Source organism: Macaca mulatta, chromosome 12, assembly GCF_049350105.2.
Source record: "Macaca mulatta isolate MMU2019108-1 chromosome 12, T2T-MMU8v2.0, whole genome shotgun sequence".
NCBI classification, from domain to species: domain Eukaryota; kingdom Metazoa; phylum Chordata; class Mammalia; order Primates; family Cercopithecidae; genus Macaca; species Macaca mulatta.
Genome location: NC_133417.1, coordinates 137,804,144 through 137,818,505, shown reverse-complemented (window position 1 = coordinate 137,818,505; position 14,362 = coordinate 137,804,144). Strand labels below are relative to the sequence as shown.

The following is a 14,362-nucleotide window of genomic DNA, read 5'->3' as shown; positions in this document are numbered from 1 at the left end:
GATTTGACAGTTCTAATTGAAACCAAAAAAATAAGCGTTCACAGACTCAGAATATGAGGTGCAGAAAGGACTTCAGAAATCATCTCAACAACTTGTTTTATAGTTGAGAAAAGTTTCAGGACTGAGTTGCTCTAGCTGAGAGTCAAGCATCAGAATAGGTGAGCTCTGATTACCGAGTCCAGTGCTCTTTCCATTTCAAGATGATGCCTTCCTAGTCACCCTGACTTTAAGAACTTTTGAATGTTGTTAATGATTAGGCTAAGAATCACTGGGAAACACTGCTTTGAATTCGATAAAAGGATTAATAATGTAATTATTTATCTGTGATGAATTTAATATTGTGAGCCATTTCCTAATGACCTGAATTACATAATAGACTTTATTTCTATTTTTCAGGTTCAGACCTACGAAGTCAAAATGACAGACTTTAAATACTATCACACATCCAGTGAGCACTGAAGAAGCCTTAACCCGAGATAGTCCTGATGATAAATCATTCCTTAACATATACGCTGAAAGAAAAGAAAAACTCTCCTTGTACAATTTGGGTAAATTTTTATATGTTTTTTTTTTCCCACAAGAGGGAAATAAAAATGCAAGAAGTATGCATAATTACTCCAATTTTTTTTTTTTTTTCAGGTAAGATCTCACTATGTTGCCCAGGCTGATTTTGAACTCCTGGCTTCAAGCAATCCTCCCACCTTGGCCTCCCAAAGTACTAGGATTACAGGAATGAGCCACCAGGTCTGGCCAAGTTCTTTAAAATCGATCTTAAACCCATCTCTTCAATGGCAGTATTCCCCAAACTGGAATCAATTCCTTCTTTCCTCCAAACTCCAAGAGCACTCTACATGCCTTTCCCATAGTACCACTTATTGTCTATCCTGTATTAGAAATTCCTGGGCACATCTTATTTCCCCAAGGACAGGATCTGTGCCTTCATTCCTTTTAGAAGCCTACTAGGGCCTTGAATTCATTCAACAAGCATTTCTTGAATCAAATATGAACCAGTACACAAGCTAGTTATATTATTTCAAAAACCTCTTCTAAGTTAGCCGATTCTAAGATAGCACTGGCGAACTAAACAAGATCTTTGCTTTAGGCTGAAATTTTATCAGCTCGGCATAGTAATGATATTGATTTCATATTAAGCAGATTATAATTGAGTTGTAAGAGTATTCTAGATACAAGTATTAGATATGATTTGCAATATTTTCTCCCATTTTGTAGGCTATCTTTTCACTTTCTTGATAGTCTCCTTTGAGGCAGAAAAGTTTTGAATTCTGACGAAATCCTATAGAGATAGGGTCTCACTATGTTGCCCAGGCTGGTCTCAAACTCCCGAGCTCAAGTGATCCTCCTGCCTCAGCCTCCCAAAGTACTAGGATTACAGGTGTGAGCCACCACGCCCAGCCAAGTATTTAATCTTTTGCTGCTTATGCATTTAGTGTGTTATTTAAGAAGGCTTTGCCTAACCTAAGTTCATTAAGATGTACTAACATTTTTCTTCTAAGAATTTTATAATTTTAGCTCTTACATTTAGGTCTATGATCCATTTTTTGTTACTTTTTGTACATGGTATCAGGAAGGAATGCAAATTCATTCTTCTGCACCTGGAAATCCAGTTGTCTCAGCACTGTTTGTTGAAAAGAAGATTCTTTCCCCAGTTATTGTCTTGGTACCTTACGTTACCGGTTTATTATAAACAAAGGACACAGATGAAGAGATGTGTAGGGCAAGGTATGAGGGAAGGTATGGAGGAAGGTTCAGGGAGCTTCTATGTCCCCTCTAGGTGCACCACCCTCCAGGTACCTCCATGTGTTCAGCTATCCGGAAACTTCTGTACCTGAGCTTCAATTACACTGGCTCCCCCATTTAATCCAGTGAATTATGACTGACTTGAGAATTTAAAAAAATTTTTAAGACAGGGTCTATCTCTGTTGCCCAGGCTAGAGTGCAGTGGCATAAACATGGCTCACTGTAGTCTTAACCTCCTGGGTTCAAGTGATCTTCCTGCCTCAGCCTCCTGAGTAGTTGGGGCCACAGGTACACACCAACATGGCCAGGATTTTTTTTAGTGTTCCCCTTTTCTCCAAATCAGCTAATTTTACGTTACCTAGGCTGGTCTCAAACTCCTGGGCTCAAACAATCTTCCTACCTCAGCCTCCCAAAGTGGTGGAATTATAGGCATGAGCTACCATGCCCCACCGTAACTTGAGACTTTAGATCAGATACTTAACCCAAGTTTTCCTTTCCTCATTTGTAAAATATGGATAATATCACTGACCTCATAGGGCTATCGAAATGATGGAAGGAAATGACACAAATAAAGTATGTGTTATACGTCCTTCCTCCTTAGCAGTTTGTTGTAGTATTTCCTACTGGAGTATTCTTTTCCAGTTTCTGCATTTTAAATGGACTAATACTTTACCAATCTCAAGAAAATGACAAACCGCACATTTGACTCTGCCCAGAGATTGAATGTACAGCACACACTGGGTACATAATAACCTTTGTTCAACTAGAGTGGTGTTAGTTGCAGATGGATTCTTGGGGTACACAAACCAAGTCACCTGGGAGAGAGATGAGACGGTCTGGGCTCTCTGACTGACAGTACCCACAAAAGCAATTATTAGACATTTCATTTTCTTTCTGAACACAGGAAAAAGATATTTTATGCATAATCGTTAACACAGCCAGAACCCTAATGGGAGCTTCTTAAATACAAAACTTTCAAAATTTTTCAGTTTACTGTTAAACTTCATGAGGATAGACATCATGTATTATAAACCTTTGTATTTATGACACTTTGAACTTAGTAAGGACTCCATAAATATCTACTTAAACAAACAAAACAAAACAAAACAAAAAATAGGGCCAGGTACAGCGGGTCACTCCTGTAATCCAGCACTTTGGGAGGCCAAGGCGGGTAGATCACCTAAGGTCAGGAGTTCGAGACCAGCCTGGCCAACATGGTGGAATCCCGTCTCTACTAAAAATACAAAAATTAGCTGGTTGTGGTGGCACATGCCTATAATCTCAGCTACTCAGGAGGCTGAGGCAAGCGAATTGCTTGAACCCAGGAAGTGGAGGTTGCAATGAGCCGGGATTACACCACTGCACTCCAGCCTGGGCGACAGAGCAAGAGACTCTGTCTCAATTAAAAAAAAAAAAAACCCCAAACCTGTTCTTTTGTATTATGCCCTTCTGATCAACTCTACAATTCTCCTATATGTTGATACCTACATGCTAACCATGGATATCTAGTGAGAAACCTAAAAATGAACAAATCTGACTCCGGAGGCTCAGGTCAGTCAATTAAGAAAACCAGAATCTTAAATAGGTTACTAGGAAGGTAAATAAACATCATATCGATACAGGCATGAATGAACTATCAAGGCACACTCCATTAAATCACCAAGAACTCACAGAGGCAAAGGTGCCAATCTGTTTGATATTCTGTTCATAGCTCTGTGAGCTGGTGGGACGGCCGGGGGTTCTCCTGGAGTACCAAAAAGTGTAGTTGTACTGCAGGGGATGCTCTGCTGGTCCAGGAACAACAGCCTGGGAAGTAAAGAACGTGTGTTAGTCCTGGGCATTTGTCATATGGTCTGAGACTGAGAGAACATTTTACAGTGTCAATCTTTACCACCTCCACAATTAAAAAAGGATATACAACCTCAACTACCCGCAATGTGCCCAAGATTCTGCTTACACAGTACATTTCCTCAGTGGTTAACCGATTCCAAATTCCTCTAACACTTTACCTGTGTTCTTATGGCCTTTGTAACTTTCTGCCTCATATAATAACAGGTATTCACGTTTGTATCTTATCTCAGCCTATGCCCAGTCCAAGCACTGCTTTCTCTATGAGATTCATCACTGTCAAGTTACTTAACCTGTTTCTGCCTCATCTTCTTACCTGCAAAATGAGGAAAATAATAACAACTATCTCATAATACTGCCGAGAGGATCAAATGAATTAGTGGATATACAATGCTGAGCAACTGGCAGAGAGTACGTGCACAACAGATGTCAGTATTGTTATTATTGGTACTATTAAATGTAAGCCCCTTCCACAGTCTCATTCCCCTTTGTGTCCTCTTAGCATCTAGCATAAAGTGGCTTGCCCTTGGAGTGCTACTCAATATTGCAGAATAAATGAATTAGTGATTGCTTTGATATTTCTTCTTTTGTTTGTTTTTTTTTTTGAAATGGAGTCTGTTGCCAGGCTGGAGTGCAGTGGTATGATCTTGGCTCACCGCAGCCTCCGCCTCCCGGGTTCAAGCGATTCTCTTGCCTCAGCCTCCCCAGTAGCTGGGACTACAGGCATACGCCACAGCACCCAGCTAATTTTTGTATTTTTAGTAGAGATGGGATTTCACCATGTTGGCCAGGATGGTCCTGATCTCTTGATCTAGGGATCTGCCCACCTTGGCCTTTCAAAGTGCTGGAATTACAGGCATGAGCCACTGCACCCAGCCTGTTTTGACATTTCAAGGAAAAAACTGATCTCTCTCTCTCTCTCATTCCCTAAGTTTTCCCTTTTCCAAGTCACTTTCACCTTAGACTATTGTTGACTAAACTGTCTAAAATTTAAAAGGGTGTGTAGCATTTGAAACACTCAACAGTGGCCTAAGAAGTAGCTAACAGCCTTGTTAAGCTCCAGGGCTAATCTCCTCCATCTCAGGCTAGGAGAATGCTGAAAGCAAGGCAGCATCTCAAGATTTTGCGGCAAGAGAAAAGTTCTAGGTCCCCAAATGAACGTCAATGATTGCACAATGTTTTTCTGAGAACAAAGTCAGATATTCCAACACAGGATGCCATCAAGTTAATCTGGTATCTTCTAGATAAACAGATTCCACAAGACAATAAAGTCTCAAGTTCAAAGGCAACTACAACTGTGCAGCGCAAAACTCACCTTTCTCTTGCTACTGCTCTGATTCTTGTCTCGTTCCGTTTTTTCCTTCTCACCATCTTTCTGTGTGCTGTTTTCTTCATTCTGATCATGGTCCCCACTGTCATCATCTTTCAAACTGAATGGAAAGGCAACATAATACTATTCTGTGATGAAGTCAATTCTTGCTCACCTAACAAAGCCACCAAGTCATATGAACTACATGTAACCAACCCAAAGTCACTCAAATTCAGGCCCTGAGATGTGAGAAGGGCAAAATAATACAGACAGGCAAATTAGGAGGATTAAACAAAAACGAAATGCCCATCAGCTAACTTGTGAACTCCAGAAAGCACTGTCTTTCAGTTTTCTAAAAAGGCACAAAAAGAACCAGTTAAAGGGACTGTTTAAGGTATACAGTTTAAGGGATTGTTTTCCCTGCCAAAAATGGAGTAAAAAATGAGAAGAGTAGGCCGGGCGCGGTGGCTCAAGCCTGTAATCCCAGCACTTTGGGAGGCCGAGACGGGCGGATCACGAGGTCAGGAGATCGAGACCATCCTGGCTAACACGGTGAAACCCCGTCTCTACTAAAAAAAAAATACAAAAAACTAGCCGGGCGAGGTGGCGGGCGCCTGTAGTCCCAGCTACTCGGGAGGCTGAGGCAGGAGAATCGCGCAAACCCGGGAGGCGGAGCTTGCAGTGAGCTGAGATCCGGCCACTGCACTCCAGCCTGGGCGACAGAGCGAGACTCCATCTCAAAAAAAAAAAAAAAAAAAAAAAAAAAAAAAATGAGAAGAGTCTCTAATGCTTTGGCATTTCAAATGAAGGTTAAAAACGTACTATCTGCTTTGCCACTTCTCCTTACCACCTCTTCTACACTTCCCCACTGTCACTACTTTAGTTTAGGCCCTCTTCACCTGACATCTCAATCATACAATAAATTCCTCAGTGGTCTTCCTGACACAAATCTCTCACTCTCTATCCACCCTTTCACCAGCATTATCTTTTTAAGTGCAAATCTGACATTTAACTTTCATGTTTAAACTTTCAACGGTCCCTCGCTTTTTGATGCCTACCCTCTAAGATAAAGTACAGCAAAATGTAAAATCCTCTAGAATCTGACTCCTGCCAGCCAGGATCCTCCACCTCTAGCAATCTATATTCCCGTATCGGTGCCATTTGCAAACACCACCCCTTCAGTCTGCCACACCATTCCTCCCATGTCTGTTTTTCCTACTAGAGAGAGAGTTCCCTTAGAGCAGTGTCTTATTTCATCTTGGTATCTCCTGCACCCACGGCAAGATGTTGCCTTAACATGCAGCACTAGAAGATGCTGCATAAATGGTAAACCAAAAGGAAAAATAAATGACTGAAAGAATAAATGTGTTCTTGCTTCATAAGCACAAACGTACTTTAGGGATTACCCTCCCTTTCACGAGCAGCGAAACTACCCCAAGGTTTTCAGGTACACCTAAAAATCAATGGATCCAGACAAAAAGATAAATGGAAGGTGAGTTTGCAAAGACAATAAGAAAACCATTTATTCTAGGGTTGGACCATTAACTCATCAGAGATCTCTCCAATCATCTTTCTTGCCCCAATAACTATATATGTGGTCAAATGAAATTAGGCAGTTCTCAAGAATGGTACAAGAAATGCTCCAATTATAATTCAGATACTATCCTATTCAGATACATAAACATGTTGCAGGGTACTTTGTGTTTTTTTTTTTTTTTTTTTTGCCCATGAATCCCCAGTGCCTGATACATTAAAAGCACACAATAAATATTAGAATGAATGCACTAGTCACATGTTGGGGTCCCTGCTCTCCCCATTTCACAGGCCTAGCTGTAGGATAATCTCAGGAGGTTATGCCCTGTGCCATGAACCTTCCCATCCCTACCCTGGTCAAGACACAACTAGGAAGGGCACCTGACCAAAGGGCAGTCCAGCCCGGGCAATAACCTATGCCCCAGGGCCTTGCTCAAATATATAAGCAGATTCCTCCCCTCAGCATTCATCTAGGAGGAGAAAGATCATAGACTTAGGAGTTGCGGCAGCCATATGCGCCCCATGCAAGAAAAGCCCTGAAAGAATTAAGACAATGAGCAAAAGCAGAGAAAGCCAGGAGATAAGAGATAAGAAAGCCAGGAGATAAGAGAATGGGGCAGATGAGCAGAGAAAATGCAGGGGACTTTCATTTTGTTGCTGGTGCTACCATCTCTCTGGCTTTTATTCAGCCTCCCTGGACTTTCAGGAGACCATCATCTGCGCTTATGATATTCCCTTCCCCTTTATTAAACATTTGGTTTCCTTTTCAAAAGGAGTCTGTCTAGCACACAAGATCTATGGATTAAAAATTACCAACATCTACCAAGCATCTATGGTGTGTATGAGCTACCAGAGTGCTTGTCCCCAAGGACCCAGCTGAGGAGAAAAGGTTCACAGATATATCCATGCCTCAGCACGGTGCAAAGGCCCCTGCTCTGCTCACATGTCCCAATATCATCTCCTTCCTGGTCCCAACGAACTCTTTTCACTCCAGTTGTATCATCCTAATTTTGATGCCCCAATTTTATCCTTCTGCTGTGCTCATCATGTGGTCTCTCCTCAAGAAGTCCTTCTTTGCCTAGTTAACTTGTCCTACAGGACTCAGATCGAGGGCCACTTTCTCTTGGAAACATTTCCTAACCTCTCCCGACCTAGGCTAAGTTGGGCTCTCCTCTTCTGAACTTCCCCATATAAATGTTTGCACTTGTTCCAGCTATACTCTCATGGCCAGTTCTGTCTCCTGATCAAGAACATCTCAAGGGTTCTTCTGCTTAGGCCCAGGACAGCTCTCAACTCTCTTCTTTAGGGCACACCCCTGGGATGCAAACCCTATTCCTCTCTTCTTAGCTTCCAACTCCCACTATAGCCTCTGGGGTCCCTTGCATTTAGATCTTGGTTGAAGAGGGGTATAGTCATCCCAGCATCTTGTTTTTGCTAGTCCCAAGAAAAGCATATACCTTCCTTTCTTTTTAGTGGTTTTGCTGCTTATCACTACCAGGAAACAGAGAAAAAACTAACAAAAATAATTGTCAGAGAAGAAACAATGTTCCTGTGATCCCTGGACCACTTCGGATTCCTTTCTAAGACAGTAAATGGGAACCCTAATGGACCTACACCTAGTGCTTTTATTACCTGAGGGTGGAACTAACCAACTACTCTGCCCTCTAAGCCTATATTTAAGGCAAATCTTATAAGCTACTCTTCCCAGCTTCAAGCTGGATTTGAGTCAAGATACCACTCAGCCTGAAAAATCAGTGCTCTGTAAACTCAGGCAGTCAGGTAGCAACTCTGAGGCTGTCCAGACTGAGAGGAACTTTAGTTAGCTTGCTAAGCTTCTGCCCAGGTATTTCCTCACCCTCTGAACTAGACCAATTCCTTGTGGGCAAGACCTTGGTTCAATTCATCTTTATACCCCCACCATCAGACAGTGGCATAAAACAAATTTCCATTTAATGAATGGGTCTATAGAATCAAAGCAATGAGTGCCAAATACGTGGTTTAGACAATAGTTAGGAATGGGCCCAAAGTTAACGATACAGAATAAAAAGCAAATGATGTAGAATACGGACAAAATCAAGTACAGTGGTCTAGATCTGAAAACCATGTTTAACTATGTCAGGACTGCAGTTTTTGTGAAAGCATCTTAGGGTTTTACATATCAATAGGATCACTGGCAATGCAATCTAAGGACTTGATAGGTCTACCCCCTCTCCACAAAAGCAATTATAATCAAAGGTTTCATTCAGAGAAGTTGAGTCCATACAGTAACGGAGATTAGAGCTAATCTTTAATATGAGCCCATTAGATTATATACTACTGTACTCAGCTCCAGCCACTGGACTTCTGGAAGAATTCTGGCAAACTGGAACATGTCCTTAAGAGCAATGTGGTAAAGAGTGCAGATTAGTAAAGAGAGCAATGTGATAAAGACTCCAAATATGCAGCAATGGCCTAAAAACTGCAGAATTTCTGAATGAAAAACAACATAAAAAAATAAAACTAGGGGCAGGAGTGCTGTTTTCAATTGCTAATTTCAAATGAAAGAAAGCTTGTTTTTCTTCTTCCTGCAATGCTAGAGGGTAGATGTTAAAAGATTCTGGCTCAATATAATAGTTAATAATTCAAAGTGATTAAAATGACCCAGGTTCTTCAATCATAGAAGAGCTAAGATAAAAAAGTGGACAAGTTTAATTTTTCTCACAAGGTGCTTGAACCAAGGTTACACAACAAACCTGGGATAGCCCTTCCTTTCCTGTTGTCTTGGGCATTACTTAATCTCAGAGTCTCCTTTTCCTTATCTGTAAAAGGAGATAACAAGATCCCCTTCACAGAGTTGTTAGAGTAGAAATAAAATATGAGGCTGGGGGTGGTGGCTCCCGCCTGTAATCTCAGCACTTTGGGAGGCCAAGGTGGGTGGATCTCTTGAGTCCAGGAATTGGACATCAGCCTGGGCAACATGGTGAAACCCTGTCTCTACAAAAAATACAAAAAAATTAGCCAGGCAGGGTGGCACATGCTTGTAGTCCCAGCTACTCTGGAGGCTGAGATGGTAGGATTGCTGGTGCCCGGGAGGTTGAGTGGGCAGTGAGCTGTGATCACACCACTGCACTCCAGCCAGGGTGACACAGTGAGACCCTGGCTCAAAAAACATATATATATGAAAAGTACCTAGCAAGATCCCTGTGGAAGTCCATTATTACCATTCTTACTGCAGACCCCCAAATGATTTAGGTAGGCCTGAGCTAGATGACCCATAAGATGTCTTCTTAGGATGAAATTTGGTTTGTGCAAATCAGTGGAGGAAGGGGTATAAAGGTTCCAGAAAGCTCCACTGAGGCAGGATGTGGATCTGGAACTAGGTGTTGCAGGGTTTACGATAGAGATGAAATGGGATGGCAGTGTGGGAGAGGTTCGTAGAGGGATAGGCTCAGTTAAACCTAAGGATAGAGAAGAGGTCGGGCAAAGACTTTCTCAAGTAGCAGAGACCTCTCAGCAACCAGCAAACATGCCTGAGGACCTACCTGCCTGGAGTGTTGGAAATCCAGTACTCTTTGAATTTGCACAGTACTCTCTGCATTGGAAAAACCCTAATTTCCCATCAAAAGCACAAGGTCACAACCTAAACTAATAGTAATTCCACTTTACGTTTATATCTCAGTAGTTAGCAATGTTTCACAAATATCTTTAAGCATTGCTGAGTGTGATTTGACCCTTATCACACCCCGCTGTGGCAGCAGGGTACTAACCACTAACGTGGTTTGAGAAACAATGGCTCAGAGACTGGGTAACTTTTCCACAGTCAAACAGCTGGTAAGTGGTGAATCTGGGACTACAAATCCAGGCTTTCAGATGAAGAGGCAGATTTACTAGACTACTGGAACAGAGGTAGGAACATATTCTACCTCAAGATACAATCCTTGGAGGGGAATAAGTAAAAATACTTCTGCATTTTCCCTCTGTACCTCCAAACTGTTTGATGCTGAAACTAGAAACCGGAGCGGGCAAGAGAGGGCGACAAGTATACCCAAGTCTTGGCGAGTGTGTTGGAAGACGGGAACGGGAGTGGGAGGAGAAAGAAAGTAGGAAGAGTCTCAGGAAGATGCTAATTCCTAAGCCAGCCTTCCACCGCGTCGAGAGCAGCCGCCACATTACCTCATTGCATCCTCCAAACTCTACGACAAAGGGTGTTACCGTCCCCACTCTGCAGATGAGAAAACTGAGGCTCAGAGGGGAGAGGGAGTGTGTGGGGAAAGCTGGATTCAGAGACAGCGCGGCCAGACTGCGGAAACACCCAAACCGCCGAGGTCCCCACCCCTCCACGTCGTCGGCAATCCGCATCCACCGGGGCGGGGCGTCCGAAAATCTCCCCCTACCGGGCGGCACAGCCACCCCTCCCCCGGGCTCAGCTCTTCGCCCTCGGTTCGGACGGCCCTGGGGTCTCCGGGACCCCGGGATCCATCGCTCCCCAGCCCCCTCCTCCCCGCCAGCCCAGGCCAGGTCCGGCCGCAGCCTGATCCCGGCAGGGAAGCCGGGGCCGCCGGGTTTGCGCCGCCCTAGCCCCAGTGGGGGCGGGCGCGGGGGAACTGTTGGGGGAAGGGGCCCCGGGGGCGGCCACGAGCCACTCACGCGTCGAACTTGTTGTTCATCCTCTCGCCGCGGCTGTCGCCACTGCCTCAGGGAGTGACTTCCGCTCCACCGGGTCCCTCAGCCTTAGGCCCGGGTACTTCCGGTTTTGCGCGGGGCACAGCGGAACGTCCACGCGCAGGCCCGGTTTGGGGGCGTCTATCTCGGGACGCCAGCCTAGGGCGGCTGCGCAGAGGGTTGGCCTCAGCGGCGGAGCTGGCTTCAGGTCTCAGCTTTGTCGCCGTCCAGGTCCTGTGACCTGCCCGCTCTCCTAAGGGAGCGTGTCCAGGCGCCCTCCTGCAGCGCCTCCGAAAAAAGGCAGCACCGCGTCGTTGACAGCGCGGGCTCTGGACTCGCTGCCTGGTAAAAACCCTCCTCCTCCTCCAGTGCCGGACGCACTCTCCGGTATCTCTCTTAACCTTCCCGAGGCTTTCCTTTGGCGGCAGCGCCACTATACTATGGCATACCTCGTTTTATTGCGCTTCGCAGATAGGACTTTCTAAAAACAAATTGAGGGTTTGTGGCAGCCCTGAGTCCAGCAATTGTATTAGCGCCATTTTTCCAACAGCATGTGTTCACTTCGTGTCTCTGTGTTACATTTTGGTAATTCTCAAAATATTTCAAACTTTTCATGATTTCTGTGTCTGTTATGGTGATTTATGATCAGTGATCTTTGATGTTGCTATTGTTTTGGGGTGCCACATACAGCGTCTTTTATAAGACCGCGAACTTAATGTTGTGTGTGTTCTGACTGCTCCACCCACAGATTGTTCCCCATCTTTCTCCCTCTTCTTGGGCCTCTCTATTCCCTGAGACACAACAATATTGAGATTAGGCGAATTAATAACTCTGCAATGGCCTCTAAGTGCTCAAGTGAAAGGAAGAGTCGCACGTCTCTCACTTTAAATCAAAAACTAGAAATGATTAAACTCAGTGAGGAAGGTATGTCAAAAGCCGATATAGGCCGAAGGCTAGGCCTCCTGCGGCAAACAGTTAGCCAAGTTGTAAATGCAAAGGAAAAGTTCTTGAAGGAAGTTAAAAGTGCTACTCCAATGAACACACGAATGATAAGAAAGCGAAACAGCCTTATTGCTGATATGGAGAAAGTTTTAGTGGTCTGGATAGAAGATCAGACCAGCCACAACATTCCCTTAAGCCAAAGCCTAATCCAGAACAAGGCCCTAACTCTCTTCAACTCTATGAAAGCTGAGAGAGGTGTGGAAGCCGCAGAAGAAAAGTTTGAAGCTAGCAGAGGTTGGTTCATGAGGTTTAAGGAAAGAAGCCGTTTCCACAACATAAAAGCACAGGGTGAAGCAGCTAGTGCTGATGTAGAAGCTGCAGCAAGTTATCCAGAAGCTTTAGCTAAGATCATTGATGAAGGTGGCTACACTAAACAACAGATTTTCAATGTAGATGAAACAGCCTTCTGTTGGAAGAAGATGCCATCTAGGACTTTCATAGCTAGAGAGAAGTCAGTGCCTGGCTTCAAAGCTTCAAAGGACAGGCTGACTCTCTTGTTGGGGGCTAATGCAGCTGGTGACTTTAAGTTGAAGCCAATGCTTGTTTACCATTCTGAAAATCCTAGGGCCCTTAAGAATTATACTAAATCTACTCTACCTGTGCTATATAAATGGAACAGCAAAGCCCGGATGACAGCACATCTGTTTACAGTGTGGTTTACTGAATACTTTAAACCCACTGTTGAGACCTACTGCTCAGAAAAGAAGATTCCTTTCAAAATATTACTGCTCATTGACAATGCCCCTAGTCATCCAAGAGCTCTGGTGGAGATATACAAGGAGATTAATGTTGTTTTCATGCCCGCTAACACAACATCCATTCTGCAGCCCATGGATCAAGGAGTAATTTCGACCTTCAAGTCTTATTATTTGAGAAATACGTTTCATAAGGCTCTAGCTGCCATGGATAGAGATGTCTCTGATGGATCTGGGCAAAGCAAATTGAAAACCTTCTGGAAAGGATTCACCATTTTAGATGCCATTAAAAACATTCGTGATTCATGGGAGGAGGTCAAAATGTCAACATTAACAGGAGTTTGGAAGAAGTTGATTCCCACCCTCATTGATGACTATGATGGGTTCAAGACTTCAGTGGAGGAAGTAAGTGCAGATGTGGTGGAAATAGCAAGAGAACTAGAATTAGAAGTAGAGCCTAGAGATGTAACTGAATTGCTGCAGTCTCATGATAAAACTGTAACAGATAAGGAGCTGTTTCTTATGGATGCACAAAGAAAGTGGTTTCTTGAGATGGAATCTACACCTGGTGAAGATGCTGTGAACATTGTTGAAATGACAACAAAGGATTTAGAATATTACATAAACTTAGTTGACAAAGCAGCAGCAGGGTTTGAGAGGATTGACTCCAATTTTGAAAGAAGTTCTACTGTGGGCAAAATGCTATCAAACAGCATCGCATGCTACAGAGAAATCTTTCATGAAAGGAAGAGTCAATTGATGAGACAAACTGCACTGATGTCTTATTTTAAGAAATTGCCACAGCCACCCCAACCTTCAGCAGCCACCACCCTGACCAGTCAGCAGCCATCAACCTCGAGGCAAGACCCTCCACCAGCAAAAAGAGTATGACTCACTGAAGGCTCAGATTGATCATTAGCATTTTTAGCAATAAAGTATGTTTAAATTTAGGTATGTATATTGTTTTATTAGAAAATGCTATTGCACTCTTGCTAGTCTACAGTATAGTGTAAACATAACTTTTATGTGCATTGGGAAACCAAAAACATTCATGTGACTTGCTTTCTTGTGTTGGTCTGGAACTGAACCTGGAATATCTTTGAGGTATACGTCTTCCTACCTCCTCAGGTTACTATATGGATCCCATGAGACAGTAACCTATAGTAATGGCAGCCAATTTGAGTGCTTACTGTGTACAAGGAGCTAATCCTCTGCCTTCTGAGGCTTTCAGAGAGGTTGAGAGACTTGTGCCAGATACACAGCTAGTAAGGGGCTTATGGGAAGCGAAATGACCCCACTGTCACCAGATTCCCTCCCTGATCAAAGTTCTCCCCCACTCTCCCTAACTCCTCTAGGACTCTAGGGCTCTGACTCTGCTCTTGCTTCAAACACACTACGCATGCACAAGCATAGACACACCCTGGAGTAAATAAAGTGAACTTGCTGGTGATTGAACCCCAAAGACAGCAATCCTGTGCTTGGAGGGAGGGCATATTTCCAAGGTCCCCTCCTGCCATCATATCCTGTTGTCAGGCCTTTATGTGGCACTTTCACTTTTTTTTTTAGTTTTGTAATT

At 43.6% G+C, this 14,362-nt stretch overlaps 2 protein-coding genes across 7 annotated transcripts in view; one reads left to right on the top strand and one right to left on the bottom strand.

The window, feature by feature from the left end:
- The window catches only part of EIF4E2 (eukaryotic translation initiation factor 4E family member 2), a 32,472-nt gene extending 21,333 nt beyond the window's left edge, over positions 1–11,139 (bottom strand). For 3 of the 6 annotated variants that reach the window (XM_077956492.1, XM_077956493.1, XM_077956491.1), the window contains exons 1-2: positions 11,075–11,130; positions 4,922–5,036 (exon numbers count right to left, since the gene is read on the bottom strand). In XM_077956492.1, the coding sequence (XP_077812618.1) occupies positions 4,922–5,036; positions 11,075–11,094 (135 nt within the window). In that variant the 5' untranslated portion in view covers positions 11,095–11,130. Of the gene's footprint in view, positions 1–3,429; positions 3,565–4,921; positions 5,037–11,074 lie in introns of all 6 variants that reach the window. The other 3 variants (XM_015111257.3, XM_015111258.3, NM_001258071.1) reach the window with 2 other exon arrangements.
- A 122-nt stretch (positions 11,140–11,261) lies between these two features.
- Positions 11,262–13,736, top strand: TIGD1 (tigger transposable element derived 1). Its single transcript, XM_015111355.3, has 2 exons — positions 11,262–11,434; positions 11,838–13,736. The coding sequence occupies exon 2, from the start codon at positions 11,926–11,928 to the stop codon at positions 13,675–13,677; it is 1,752 nt and encodes a 583-aa protein (XP_014966841.3). The 5' UTR covers positions 11,262–11,434; positions 11,838–11,925; the 3' UTR covers positions 13,678–13,736.
- The last annotated feature ends 626 nt before the right edge of the window (positions 13,737–14,362 follow it).